This window comes from Microcaecilia unicolor, chromosome 5, assembly GCF_901765095.1.
Source record: "Microcaecilia unicolor chromosome 5, aMicUni1.1, whole genome shotgun sequence".
Taxonomy (NCBI): domain Eukaryota; kingdom Metazoa; phylum Chordata; class Amphibia; order Gymnophiona; family Siphonopidae; genus Microcaecilia; species Microcaecilia unicolor.
This window is the reverse complement of record NC_044035.1, coordinates 248,278,633-248,290,748: the sequence shown is the minus strand read 5'-3', so window position 1 is coordinate 248,290,748 and position 12,116 is coordinate 248,278,633. Positions and strand designations below refer to the sequence as shown.

Below are 12,116 nucleotides of genomic sequence, written 5' to 3'. Positions count from 1 at the left end.
TTGGGGTCCCCCGCCAGCGAAGGTAGGCGAGCAACGGAGGGGGAGGGTTGGCAATGGCAGCGGCTGGGGGGAGGGGGATCGGCAATGGCGGCGGCGGCGGGGGGGGCTATAATGTGCCCCCTCACTCTGGCCCTGGCCCCCCCTACCGCCGCAGTTCAGATACGCCCCTGCTTTGGCCCCTTGTAGTGTGACTATAATCTCAGGAGAACAGTTACTGTTTGAAAAATCTTCTAGGGTTTTGGGTATTATTCAGGATACTCAATTGACAATGGATCCACAGATAAACTATTTGAGTAAGAAAGTTATTTTTTTTTAAATTATGACAATTGAGGGCAATAAGATCTCAGTTTTTTACTGAACATTTTCATATGTTGGTTCATTGTAGTGTTTTATATTTATTTATTTACTAGTAAAAAAGGCCCGTTTCTGACACAAATGAAACGGACGCTAGCAAGGTTTTCCTCTGAGTGTGTATGTTTGGGAGAGTGTATGTGAGAGTGACTGTTTGAGAGTCAGAGTGAAAGTGTGAGTGTGTGTGTGTGAGAGAGAGAGAGTGAGTCTGGGTGTGAGTGTGTTTGTGAGAGAGTGTGTGTGTGAGAATGAGAGTGTGTGCAAGTATGTATGTGAGCCACAGTGAGTGTGAGAGAGTGTGTGTGTGTGGGCGAGAGAGTGTGTGTGAGACACAGATTCTCTGTGAGAGTGAGTGTATGAGACCAAGCGAGTGTGTGAGTGACTGTGTGGCACATAAAGAGTGAATGTGAGACAGAGTGTGTGAGAGTGAAAGTCAGAAAGACATTGTATATGAGAGAGAGAGTGTGAGCCCTGCCCTCCCAATCCATGCCCATCTGTCCCCTGCCCCCTCCATTCATCCTTTTCCAGCAATTCCCCTCTCTCCCTGAGCCCTGCCCTCCCAATCCATGCCCATCCATGCTCCTCTGGCACCTGTCCCCTCCATTCATCCCTATCCAGCAATTTCCCTCTCTCCCTGAGCCCTGCCCTGCAATTCATATCCATCCATGCCCATCTGTCCCCTCCATTCATCCCTATCCAGCAATTCCCCTCTCCCTGAGCCCTGCCCTCCCAATCCATGCCCATCCATGCTCCTCTGTCACCTGCCCCCTCCATTCATCCCTATCCAGCAATTCCCCTCTCTCCCGGAGCCCTGCCCTGCAATCCATATCCATCCATGCCCATCTGTCCCCTCCATTCATCCCTATCCAGCAATTCCCCTCTCTCCCTGAGCCCTGCCCTCCCAATCCATGCCCATCCATGCTCCTCTGTCACCTGCCCCCCTCCATTCATCCCTATCCAGCAATTCCCCTCTCTCCCTGAGCCCTGCCCTGCAATCCATATCCATCCATGCCCATCTGTCCCCTCCATTCATCCCTATCGAGCAATTCCCCTCTCTCTCTGAGCCCTGCCCTCCCAATCCATGCTCCTCTGTCCCCTGCCCCCTCCATTCATCCCTTTCCAGCAATTCCCTTCTCTCCCTGAGCCCTGCCCTTCCAATCCATGCCCATCCATTCTCCTCTGTCCCCTGCCGCCTCCATTCTTCCTTTTCCAGCAAGTCCCCTGTCTCCCTTCCATAACCCCCCTCGCATCCATGCTCCTCTCTCTCCCATGTCCCAGCCTGTCCCGCCCTCTTCTCCCCCTCCCTTTGCATCCATGCCCCCCCCTTTCGCATCCATGCTGTCGTTTCTCCCCTGGCCTCCCGCTCCCATTGTTCTTCTTTACTGGCCACCCTCTTCTCTCCCCCCAACCTTCCTTTTTTTTTTTCTTCTTCTTTTTAAATTTACCTCCGTGGCGGTTCCGGCAGCGAAGCGTCAGGGAAGGAGGCGGCGCTCCCAACGTCTAGCCTTCCCTTCGCTGTGTTCCACCTTCTTCTGACATCATCCTTGACGTCAGAAGAAGGCGGAACACAGCGAAGGGAAGGCTAGAGACGTCGGGAGCGCCGCCTCCTTCCCTGACGCTGCGCTGCCGGAATTGGTTTTTTTTTTTCCGCCCTCGACGTCATGACGTTTGACGCGAGGGCGGGGCAGAGACGGCTGGCTGGCTTGAAGGCTTCACACCACGAATCCACGAACCCTTCAGCCTGGGAGTGACGTCAGATGGCTTCAGAACGTTGTCCTCAGAACGTTGAGGGTGCGTTTTATTATATTAGATTTACAACATTTGTATCCCACATTTTCCCACCTTATATATTTTTTTTAACTTTAGTTACATTTGTACCCCGCGCTTTCCCACTCTTGGCAGGCTCAATGCGGGGCTTACATATACAGGTACTTATTTGTACCTGGGGCAATGGAGGGTTAAGTGACTTGCCCAGAGTCACAAGGAGCTGTGCCTGAAGTGAGAATCGAATTCAGTTCCCCAGGACCAGAGTCCACCACCCTAACCACCAGGCCACTCCTCCACTCCATGTTGGCTTAAGTTCAAGATTAGTTAAAAGGTTGCAGTTATTACAAAATACTGCAGCCAAAATGATCTGTGGCTGTTCTCGCTATGCTCACGTGACACCTTTGTTTAGAAGTTTACATTGGATAGTTTTTGGGGCTGCTTGTATTGTATTTAGCATACTACAGGGGAATTGTTCTTCCCTTTTTCTATAGTTGATAGCTTATCCAGCTGTTTGAATGCGTTCCCATTTCCATTCTACTTTATTGTTAGGATTTCCATCTGTTAAAAAAAAGTTTGCTATAAGGGATTTCATGATGGCTGTTTTATTTTTCAAGCTAGTAAAGTGTGGAATTCTATATCTGTATGAATTCGGGTGATTTTTGGCTATTCATAATTCCACAAAGGATTAAAGACCTATCTTTTAAATAAGTGTTTCAATGAATAACTTTGTAGAGCTTTCTTGATTTTAATTGAGGGCTTTTGAAGTTATGTAACCTGCTTAGATTCTGCATTGATATTAGCGGGATATAAATACCTTGAAAGGAATACTACTACAGTCCCACATTTCTTGCTGCATTCTAACCCTTCTAGAGTTGTGGGATCGCACACGTTATTGTAGAATGGAAACAGTTTGGCTCCACCAAGACACTGCCTCGCTTGTGCTGGCCTTTCAAAGAGCCTTTTCATTATTCAAATGGAACTCACCTCTCCTTTTACCCTTATTTCACTGTATGGTTCCCCCATCTTATCCTTTTGCAGACCCTAAAAAGTCAAATTGGAGAGAGACAGATTAGTGAGTTATATATTCAGGAAATGAACTTTCTGAGGAAGAGTTTTCCCTTACTGAGTTGGATATCACTACCTTGCTCCCTGGTATTTACATTTTGGCAATCATAATTGTCACTTATTGATGAAGCACTTCAGATACAAGGGCCAATCATAATATGATAACAGCAAATGACAGCAGAAAAAGCAAATTGGCCAATCCAATCTGTCCCACTTTGGGTAGATGATCTTATAAATTTCCATACTCAACCCAACACTAAGGAATAGCATTGTGTATAATGAAACATATTGAACTATTTGGTGCAAAATAAAGTTCCATATATTGAATAATTTACTAACATGTCTTAAATATGAGAAAATGAAGACAAGTTGGTATAGTCATTCAAGAAAAGAGCATTGCCACATTGAGTACAATAAAACACATCTTTTGCCATGTTGTAAATTTGAATGAAATATATTGAAGGTAGTTTGTTCCACAAAAATAACCTATTTGTTTATTTACTATTCCAGAAATTGTTTCAAATGGAAAGAAAGCTGACTTGAATTGGGAGTTTCTGCCATTGAAGGATGGGGGAAAGAACAGGACATGAGGAAGCTTTCAGGGTATTCGCTGTAACAGTGCCCTGGAAGAACACCCTACAATCTATCAGAATCACACTGCATCTCTTGTGAGCATTTATTTTCTACCTCTGTCTCTTGGAGGACAGCCAGCTCTTACTCTGGGCAATAAAGGAAGGAGGATATGCAATCAATTATAGCTTAGGAAGAAAGGGAGATCTGATTTGGGCCTTTCAAGGTCTGAGGGCTAGATGCACTAAGCCTTAACGACCCTCTAACAACCCTTTAACGAAGGAAATTCCTAACCGTTGCATGCATTAAAGGCCTTTTTCCTACGAAGCAAGCAGCTAACGAAAACGGGATGCAAAGGAGAAACTACCATTGAAAGTGGACAATTCGGAATGCACTAACCATACCGATGATTGCAACGAATCATTTACCCTCAGAAATTTTACGTGTGCTCAGACCTGTCATTAAGGCCTGAGCTATCATCTCCCCGCTGCCCCCTGCACCATAAAAATCCAAGCCAGCATGTTTAAAAGAAAAGTGAGATACAAACACAAACACGTGGCTCTCCGCTTTCCCCTGCATCATTACAAAACAAAACATACTGCTTCTCCCTGCAGCTTAAAAATCCTGTCTCTCCCCTTCTCCCACAGCTTTGAAAATTAACACTCTCTGCTATCCCCTAAAGCCAATTTTCCCAGTACTGTAAACAAGCTGCAAAGAGGTCTTTTGTTACAAAAGGGGATTTACAAGGGGTCGTTCTTTTTAGAGTTATCTTCAACTGCACTCTTCTCCTAGATCAGACAGCTAAAAGGCTTGCAGGTCGGGATCCCCCTCTCGCACGCCCCAGTCTGACGTAAGCAACCTACGTAGGTTTAATACATTTGTGGCTGCTCTGCGCATGCTTAAGGAGCAAATTAACGACACGGATAACGTACGCTTGATACATTGTACTTTTCAATACCGCATCGAACATTTCTGAGCTGTTTTTTTTGTGCATTCTTCGTTGTTTCAAATTCGTTAAGCACTTTTACGATTTAGATTTTTTTAACGTTTGGTTGATGCATCTAGCCCTGAGTTCTTTCAAGGTCTGAGTTATTGTGATTTTTAGATACTTTTTATGTATTGTTAATTGTTCGTAAAATTTGTTTTTGAGCTAGCCAATGCCTTTGCCCATATATAGATTTTGGGGTTTTTTTTAAATGTGGGATGACCAGAACCAAGGATAGTACTCAAAAATGGTTGCACTGAAGTTGTATACAGAATAGCAGATAAAGACCAAAATGGCCCATCCAGACTGCCCTAGGAAGATGCTAAGGGTTGGCACTGCCACTCCATGCAGGTTACCCCTTCGCTTTTTGGGAGCACAGTCATTTTACAACTAGTCTGGACTGAACACTTTCTACCAAGAGTCCTATGTGTTTATCCAGTGCCTTTTTCATTTTGTTGCCCTTTCTGATTCCTTCAATCCGGGAGGGCATTCCAGGCATCCACCATCCCTTCAATGAAAAAGTATATTTCTTGATAATGTTCCTGAGTCTACCCTCTTAGAGCTTCATATCATGACACTACTTCTACAAGTTCCTTTTCAACGTAAAATGATTGCTTTTTTGCATTTATGATACCTTCACACCAGTGTATTTTTTTTCTAACAAAAAAAAACATGTTGGTGCCCAAATGCCAGGCCATCATTCAGGGGTGAGGGGATCACTGAGGGACCCACCCTACAAAAGCCAAGCCCCCTGCAACCAGCCACAGAATCTATGAAAAAAACAGAATTGGTGTGCAGAGCCTATATTTTTTCATTAATACTTGGGGGAAATAGGTCCATTTTAGCAGGCAATGGAAAAGGTGCTGTTACCCTGCTTTTACACACACATTCATTTTTCAAATTCTTCTGTCTAAAATATAGTTCAAAATGCATCAAAGTAGGAATTAACTTACTGTGGCCTTATTAAGGCAATTTTTTTGGAAACTGAGCTAATTTTGAATTGCTAAGACAAAGGGCGTAGGTCTTGTGCAATGAAGGCTTTCTATTTTTAATTTCTTTTTGGGATATTTTCATAATTGTTCTATTGCACTGAAGGTGAATTTATTTATATATTTATTTATTTTATTGCCTTTATATCCTACCTCTTTGCAGGCTCAATGTGGCTTACAATACATCATGAATAGTGGAAATACATAAGAAAATAGACATTTAGTATTACAGAAAGATATTGAGGAACGTGATAGTGATAAAGCATAATTATAGTATAGCAAGTAGATAATGTAAGACAATTCTAGATATATGTGTGGGTTCATATTTGTTGATCTTTGTGGTATGCCTTGTTGAAGAGATGGGTCTTCAGATCTCTCAAACTCCTTTAGTGTATTTAGAATTGTATTCTTTAGTCAGCAGAATGGGGAAAAATGTGCAAGAGTGTGAAGACTTTTACAAGGCACTGTAAATATCTTCTATTGTATTCTCCTAGCTAGTGGTGTGCTGGAGCCAGCTCGCACCGGCTCACCAGAGCTGTTTGTTATTTTTTTTTAAGAATTGTGGGAGCCAGTTGTTTAACAACCGGCTCCCAAAATTTGGGCAGGGGGAACTCAGGTCCCCTCCTGGCGGCGTCAGCGTCTAGCTGCCCTGTGGCTTGGGCATCTCACTTGCTCTCCTCCTCTCCGACCCTCGCAACGGCAAAACAAAATACAGCATGAAACCGTGCACAGGGCCATAGCCCTGGGTGTGCTGCTGCCAGCTCCCTTCCTCCCCCCCCCCCCCTCCAAAACAGGAAGTTACATCCTGAGGGTAGGGAGGAGGAACAAAGCTGGCAGCGGCGCACACGGGGTTATGGCCCCGTGCACGGTTTCATGCTGTTTTTTTGTTTTGCCTGTTGCGAGCGTGACGGTTGCAGCTCGTGGTTCCTTCAGGCCACCGCAGTACTAGCTCGGGAGAAGAAAGGAAGCCGGCAGCAGCGCATACAGGGCTGCAGCCCAAGGAGGTTAGATTAAGAACAGGAGACACGCAAAGTCAAATTGAATCCACTGAGGTTTGTCTCTTTCCCCTTCCCTGCACAGCCATCATCCCTGTACATTCAAAACAAAGCAAACAGTCCTTTGAGCTGATGCATCCATGTTGTCATTCTTTAATTTTGGTAGTATTTTTATTTAATCTCACTTATATGTTCAAACATGCCAGCTTGTGCAGCATACGGATGTACACAGAGGGAGTATAACAATGAAATAACTTTTCATAGGTAGAGTAGTAATTTGTTATAAATCATAATTACTGTGTCATTTGGAGGGGCTGATTATACGGTCCCTCTAGCACGTGTTATATTCGTGCAGAGATTTTTTTCGTTTGGTAAAAGGCCACTAACACAGGCATCATGTTAGGAGCATCAGGTGCTCAACATCCAGAGTTTCTATTTATCTATTTACTTATTTATAACATTTATATCCCACATTAAACATGAATTAGATTGAAACCTGGGAGCATGTAAAATCAAAAGAGAAAGATGGTCGGCATCCCTGCCAGCAAAGGTATGCCTAGCGTGCCCGCATGGGGGGGAGGGGAGAGTGAGGAATGTGCTGTCCCCCTAGTCCACCCCGGGCCCCCCACGCCCCCCAAAAAAATTTATACGGCTGGCTATGCCCAGAGAGAAAGCCTGTTAAAAAATTTTCCAGCACACCACTGCTCCTAGCTCTCCTCGTCTCTAAGCAGAAGGCATTATGATACTCTCCATTTTGTTCTCTATTCCTTTCGGAATAATTCCTAACATTCTGTTTGCTTTTTTCACATTAATTTTCATCTGCCATTTAGATAACCAATTCCCCACTTTACAAGGTCATTCTTCAACTCCTCATATTGCTCATGCTTTAACTACTTTACATAATTATGTGTAATCTACAGATTTGATCACTTCACTTACTGCTCCCTTTTCCCAAATTATTAGTACATAAGTTATACCCTAGTCCCAGTACAGATGCCCTGGGATACTCTGCTATTTACCTCTCCCCACAGACAAAACTGACAATTTAGTCTCACTCTATTTCTTGTCCTGTAACCACCAGTTTTCTATTCACTGCTTCCTAACTCTTGACTTTTTAATTTCCTTAGAAAAACTCTCATGAGGGGCATCATCAAATGCAAATGCAATTAAGAGTACAATATCCTCAATAGCACTCTGAAGTTGGTGAGATTTCGGGCTTGTCTTCACTTACGGTGTAAATTGCGTCCTGGGGGTGGCTCCGTTTATGCTGTGAAAAGGAGAAAAAGTGAGATAGTGTAAGAGATACTAAATGCACCCGAGTTCCCACCACAAAATGTATATATACAGTGAGAGATGAATCTGCATTCAGTAAAGCAGTTAATTTACATATGAGCAGTACAAATATAAAAAGATCACGAGCTCAAGCTTGAATCAGGTAGGTTTTAGCTGGATTTGAGTTCCATGTAATTTTCAGATTTTCAACATATCTGGGGAAACATTTACCCAACTTTTACTGGCAAATCTGGAGAAAGTTTTTAAAGATATAAAGCAGGTGTACAAAATTTGCTTTGGATTTTTCAAAGTATTTCAGTAAATCACTCTGACAACATCTGCTTAAATTTGTTCAAATTTGCTTTGGATTTCTTCACTAAAGTTTGATAAAACCCGCAATGAGGAAGTTCACACATCTCTGAACAGGTTTGATTTAGTCATGGTTTCCAAGTTTTATTGCAATAAAATCCTAGCCAGTTGCTGGCATTCAAGGAATTAAGTACTCTTCCTCTAACAGAGAAGCCTAAAATGCTCTTTAACCTGTTCTTAAATAAAAGAGAGAAATTTTCTCATCCATTTCAGCCTGTACAATAGATTTCATAGTGGTACTGAATCCTTACCCATAAAAGCTTGCATTCTAAATGGGCAGCTGAGACACAGGGAGATAAGTCAGATAGACTAAAGGTTTTCCCCCCTAGGCATTTTCGTATTTGCGACCAGTCGCAAGAAGCAGGATTTGAACTTGTCTTCTGGTTCCCACCCCATCACTCTAACCCAGGGGTTCTGAACCCAGTCCTCGGGGTGCACCCAGCCGGTCAGGTTTTCAGGATACCCACAATGAATATGTAGGAGATAGATTTGCATACAGTGGAGATAGCGCATGCAGATTTATCTCCTTCATATTCACTGTGGATATTTTGAAAACTTAACCGACTGGGTGTGTCCCGAAGACTGGGTTGGGAACCCTTGCTCTAACTACTAGGTGACTCCCTGCCACTGTTTCTATTGTGCTGGAAAAATACGAAAAGGAGACTAAGACGAGGAAATACAGCTCTAGTTTGTTTGGGGTTTATGGTATAATTTGTATAACTTATCAGTCTCCCATACCTTTGTTCCGTGGAAAATATCTCCCCCCCCCCCCCCCCCCCACCAATGATGCTTCAGTAATAAGAAGAAATAGCCATTAAATACAAGTACTTTAACTAGTACAGTATTCTCCGCTTTTTGAATGGCTTGTCTCCACTGAGCACACAGACATGTCTGTCAGCTGGGTGTAAGAGCAACTTGCATTTCCGTCTTGTGGTTCTGAACTGTGGGGAGGAGGTCTTACTGTACCTGTGCACTTCAAAGCTACACCCTGTTTTTGGTTTGGTATGAATTTTCCACTATGACATGTGTTTTGTCTGTAGACCAACCCCCCCCCCCCCCTCCAAAAAAAATGTATTTCTTGCATGTAGTTGCTGTACAAGCAACTTGGAAGGTAAACATATAAACATCAGAGATTGGACAGGACAAAAATCATATTAAAGCACTTTTTTCCGAGCTACAGTACCAAGCCTCTCCCATTCACTACCTGTGATTAAAAGTCCTTTATACCAGTGTAAAATGTTCTGGCTCTACTTTATAATTTGATTGGTTTAATTTGACTGTTCTTGGTGATGTCACTAAAATACAGTTGGATCTAGTATAGTAATTGTATACAGTGTTAGCTTTATGGATGCTTTTTCCTAAATATATATTATAGTTGCAGTAAACATTCCAAGGCTCAAGCTGTAATATACTGATGTCCATGTGTGTATATTCTATCCTGAGTAGGTAATTTACCCTGTTTCAGCTTCTTGCTTAAAACAGGGACCACAGAGAGTGACTAATTCCAATATATGACCCAGTGGCATACCTGTCTTGGTTGCTACCCAGGACAGAGCACTCCCCTCCTCCAGGTATGTCCCCCTGTCCTTCCTTCTCTGAGCAGGAGGGTGTGCTGGGCAGTTGTGCTCTATCGGCTCTGCCAGTCCCCTGCCCTAGAACAGGAAATTGACATCAGAGCCGATAGCGAGCCATTGCTCAGTGCACCCCCAAGCTGCCTGTACCCAGGGCAAAGCACCCCACCCGTGGTTGGCCACTGATATGACCCCATCCAGGTGTGAATATTTGTAGAGTTAAACTACTTTCAAATAGTTTGAACAAATCCAAACTAATCTGAATTAATTTAAAAAATAAAAAGGATTGCATCAAACCAATAGTATATCGGAACCTGTACTGGAAACCAGCATCAGAGGAGTTCCCCATGGCTGGCTTCATACATAGGGAAACTTTAATGTATAGACTGTTTCCTAGAGTGAAGCTCAAACAAGGAAGCTCACAGAAAAGCTAAAGTGCATAGCCATGAACTTGTTTTTCTACCTGTCGTCTTCCTCCCATCTCAGGATCTCTCCCCTTGCCAGTGTTCATTGCTACATCGTAGTCTTCCCTCTGAGATAAATTTATTTTCTGAAATAAAAAGTTTGATAACAAGAATGAGGACACTGATATATTACTAAAGGGTTACTACCTTGTGCTGGCAGAGACTTGGGTTCAGACCTTGGTCAAGATCCAAAGGCTAAAGCAGTTACAGCATTTATAGAGGCAAGTGTTTCGGTTGATATCTTCTCTAAGATTTTGAGATCTATTAAAGCTATTGTTATTGGGTCATCGCCCATCTTGGTTTTTAAAGAGCCTTTCTGCTGGTGTTGTTTAATGTGTGTTGCACATTGTAAATGAATCTGTAAGGGTAGGTTCTTTAATTCCTTATTTGCACTCAGGGCCGGCACAACCCAGTAAGCACGGTAAGCATGGCAGGGGGGGGGCGCCAAAAGCCATCCTTACCACTGCCGGGCGGCTCACAGTTCCAGCCCCAGCTGCAGGCAGCTCTCGGTCCCCACCTGCCCACCCTCAGCTCCCTGACAGCCCTCCTTTCATTCCTGCCACCCTGCGTTTAAATCTCTTATTTTACCTCAAGTCACAGCGGTGGTGGCAGTGAAAGCAGCAGGCTTACTTCTAGCATTCCCTTCCCTTCCCTCTTAGTGTCCCGCCCACACGGAAACAGGAAATTACATCAGACGAAGACAGGACACCGAGAGGGAAGGGAAGGCTGGAGTTGAACCTGCTGCTTTCACTGTCGCCGCCGCTGCGACTTGAGGTAAAAGATTTAAACGCAGGGTGGCAGGTACAAAAACAGGGATGTTGCGGGAGAAGAGAGCAGGCAGGTGGGGCTGGGGTTGGAACTGGAACTCGGGGACTGAAAAAGGGGACAGGTGGGGACTGGGGCGAGTCATTGGACAGGGATGGGAGGGGAAGATAGGGGCAAAGGAGAATCGCTGGACATGGATGGGAGGGAAGGGCAGAGGAGAATCACTGGACATGAACAGGAGTGGAGGGCAGGGGAGAGAGGAGAAATCGCTGGACATGGGAGGGGAGGGCAGAGGAGAGAGGAGAATTGCTGGATATGGATGGATGGAGGGGGGCAGGGGAGAGAGGAAAATTGCTAGATATGGATGGATGGGGAGAGAGGAGAGTTGCTGGACATGGATGGATGGAGGGGAGGGCAGGGGAGAGAGGAGCGTTGCTGGAGATGGATGGAGGGGAGGGCAGGAGAAATGCTATACATGGACGGAGGGGAGGGAAGACAGGAAGGAGATGCACATGGATGGAAGGGAGGGGAGAGAGGAGAAATGCTGGACATGGATGGAGTGGAGAGCAGGGAAGAGAGAAGAAATGTTGGACAGGGATGGAGGGAAGGGAAGATAGAGGAAGGAGATACACATGGATGGAGGGGAAGGGAGAGAGGAGAAATGCTGGACATGGATGGAGGGCAAGGAAGAGAGAGGAAGTGAGATGAACATGGATGGAGGGGAGGAGAGAGAGGAGAAATGCTGGACATGGATGGAGGGAGAGAGGAAAAATGCTGGACGTTGATGGAGGAGAGGGAAGAGAGAGGAAGGAGATGCATACTGACAGAGATGAGGGAAAGGGAAGAGAAGAGAAAACTGCACATGGATGGAGAAAATAGGCAAACGCTGGATCCACTCTATACCGCCTTCAGTCAAGTCCATGGAGGACCCAGCTTTTACTTATAGATGTAGG

At 44.6% G+C, this 12,116-nt stretch overlaps 1 protein-coding gene across 5 annotated transcripts in view; it reads right to left on the bottom strand.

Annotated features, from left to right (window-relative positions):
* Positions 1 to 12,116, bottom strand: part of CD247 (CD247 molecule) — a 143,020-nt gene that overhangs the window by 15,977 nt on the left and 114,927 nt on the right. For all 5 annotated transcript variants that reach the window (XM_030203949.1, XM_030203950.1, XM_030203953.1 and 2 more), the window contains 3 exons: positions 10,398 to 10,484; positions 7,954 to 7,989; positions 3,103 to 3,159 (listed from right to left, as the gene is read on the bottom strand). In XM_030203949.1, the coding sequence (XP_030059809.1) occupies positions 3,103 to 3,159; positions 7,954 to 7,989; positions 10,398 to 10,484 (180 nt within the window). The remainder of the gene's footprint in view (positions 1 to 3,102; positions 3,160 to 7,953; positions 7,990 to 10,397; positions 10,485 to 12,116) is intronic.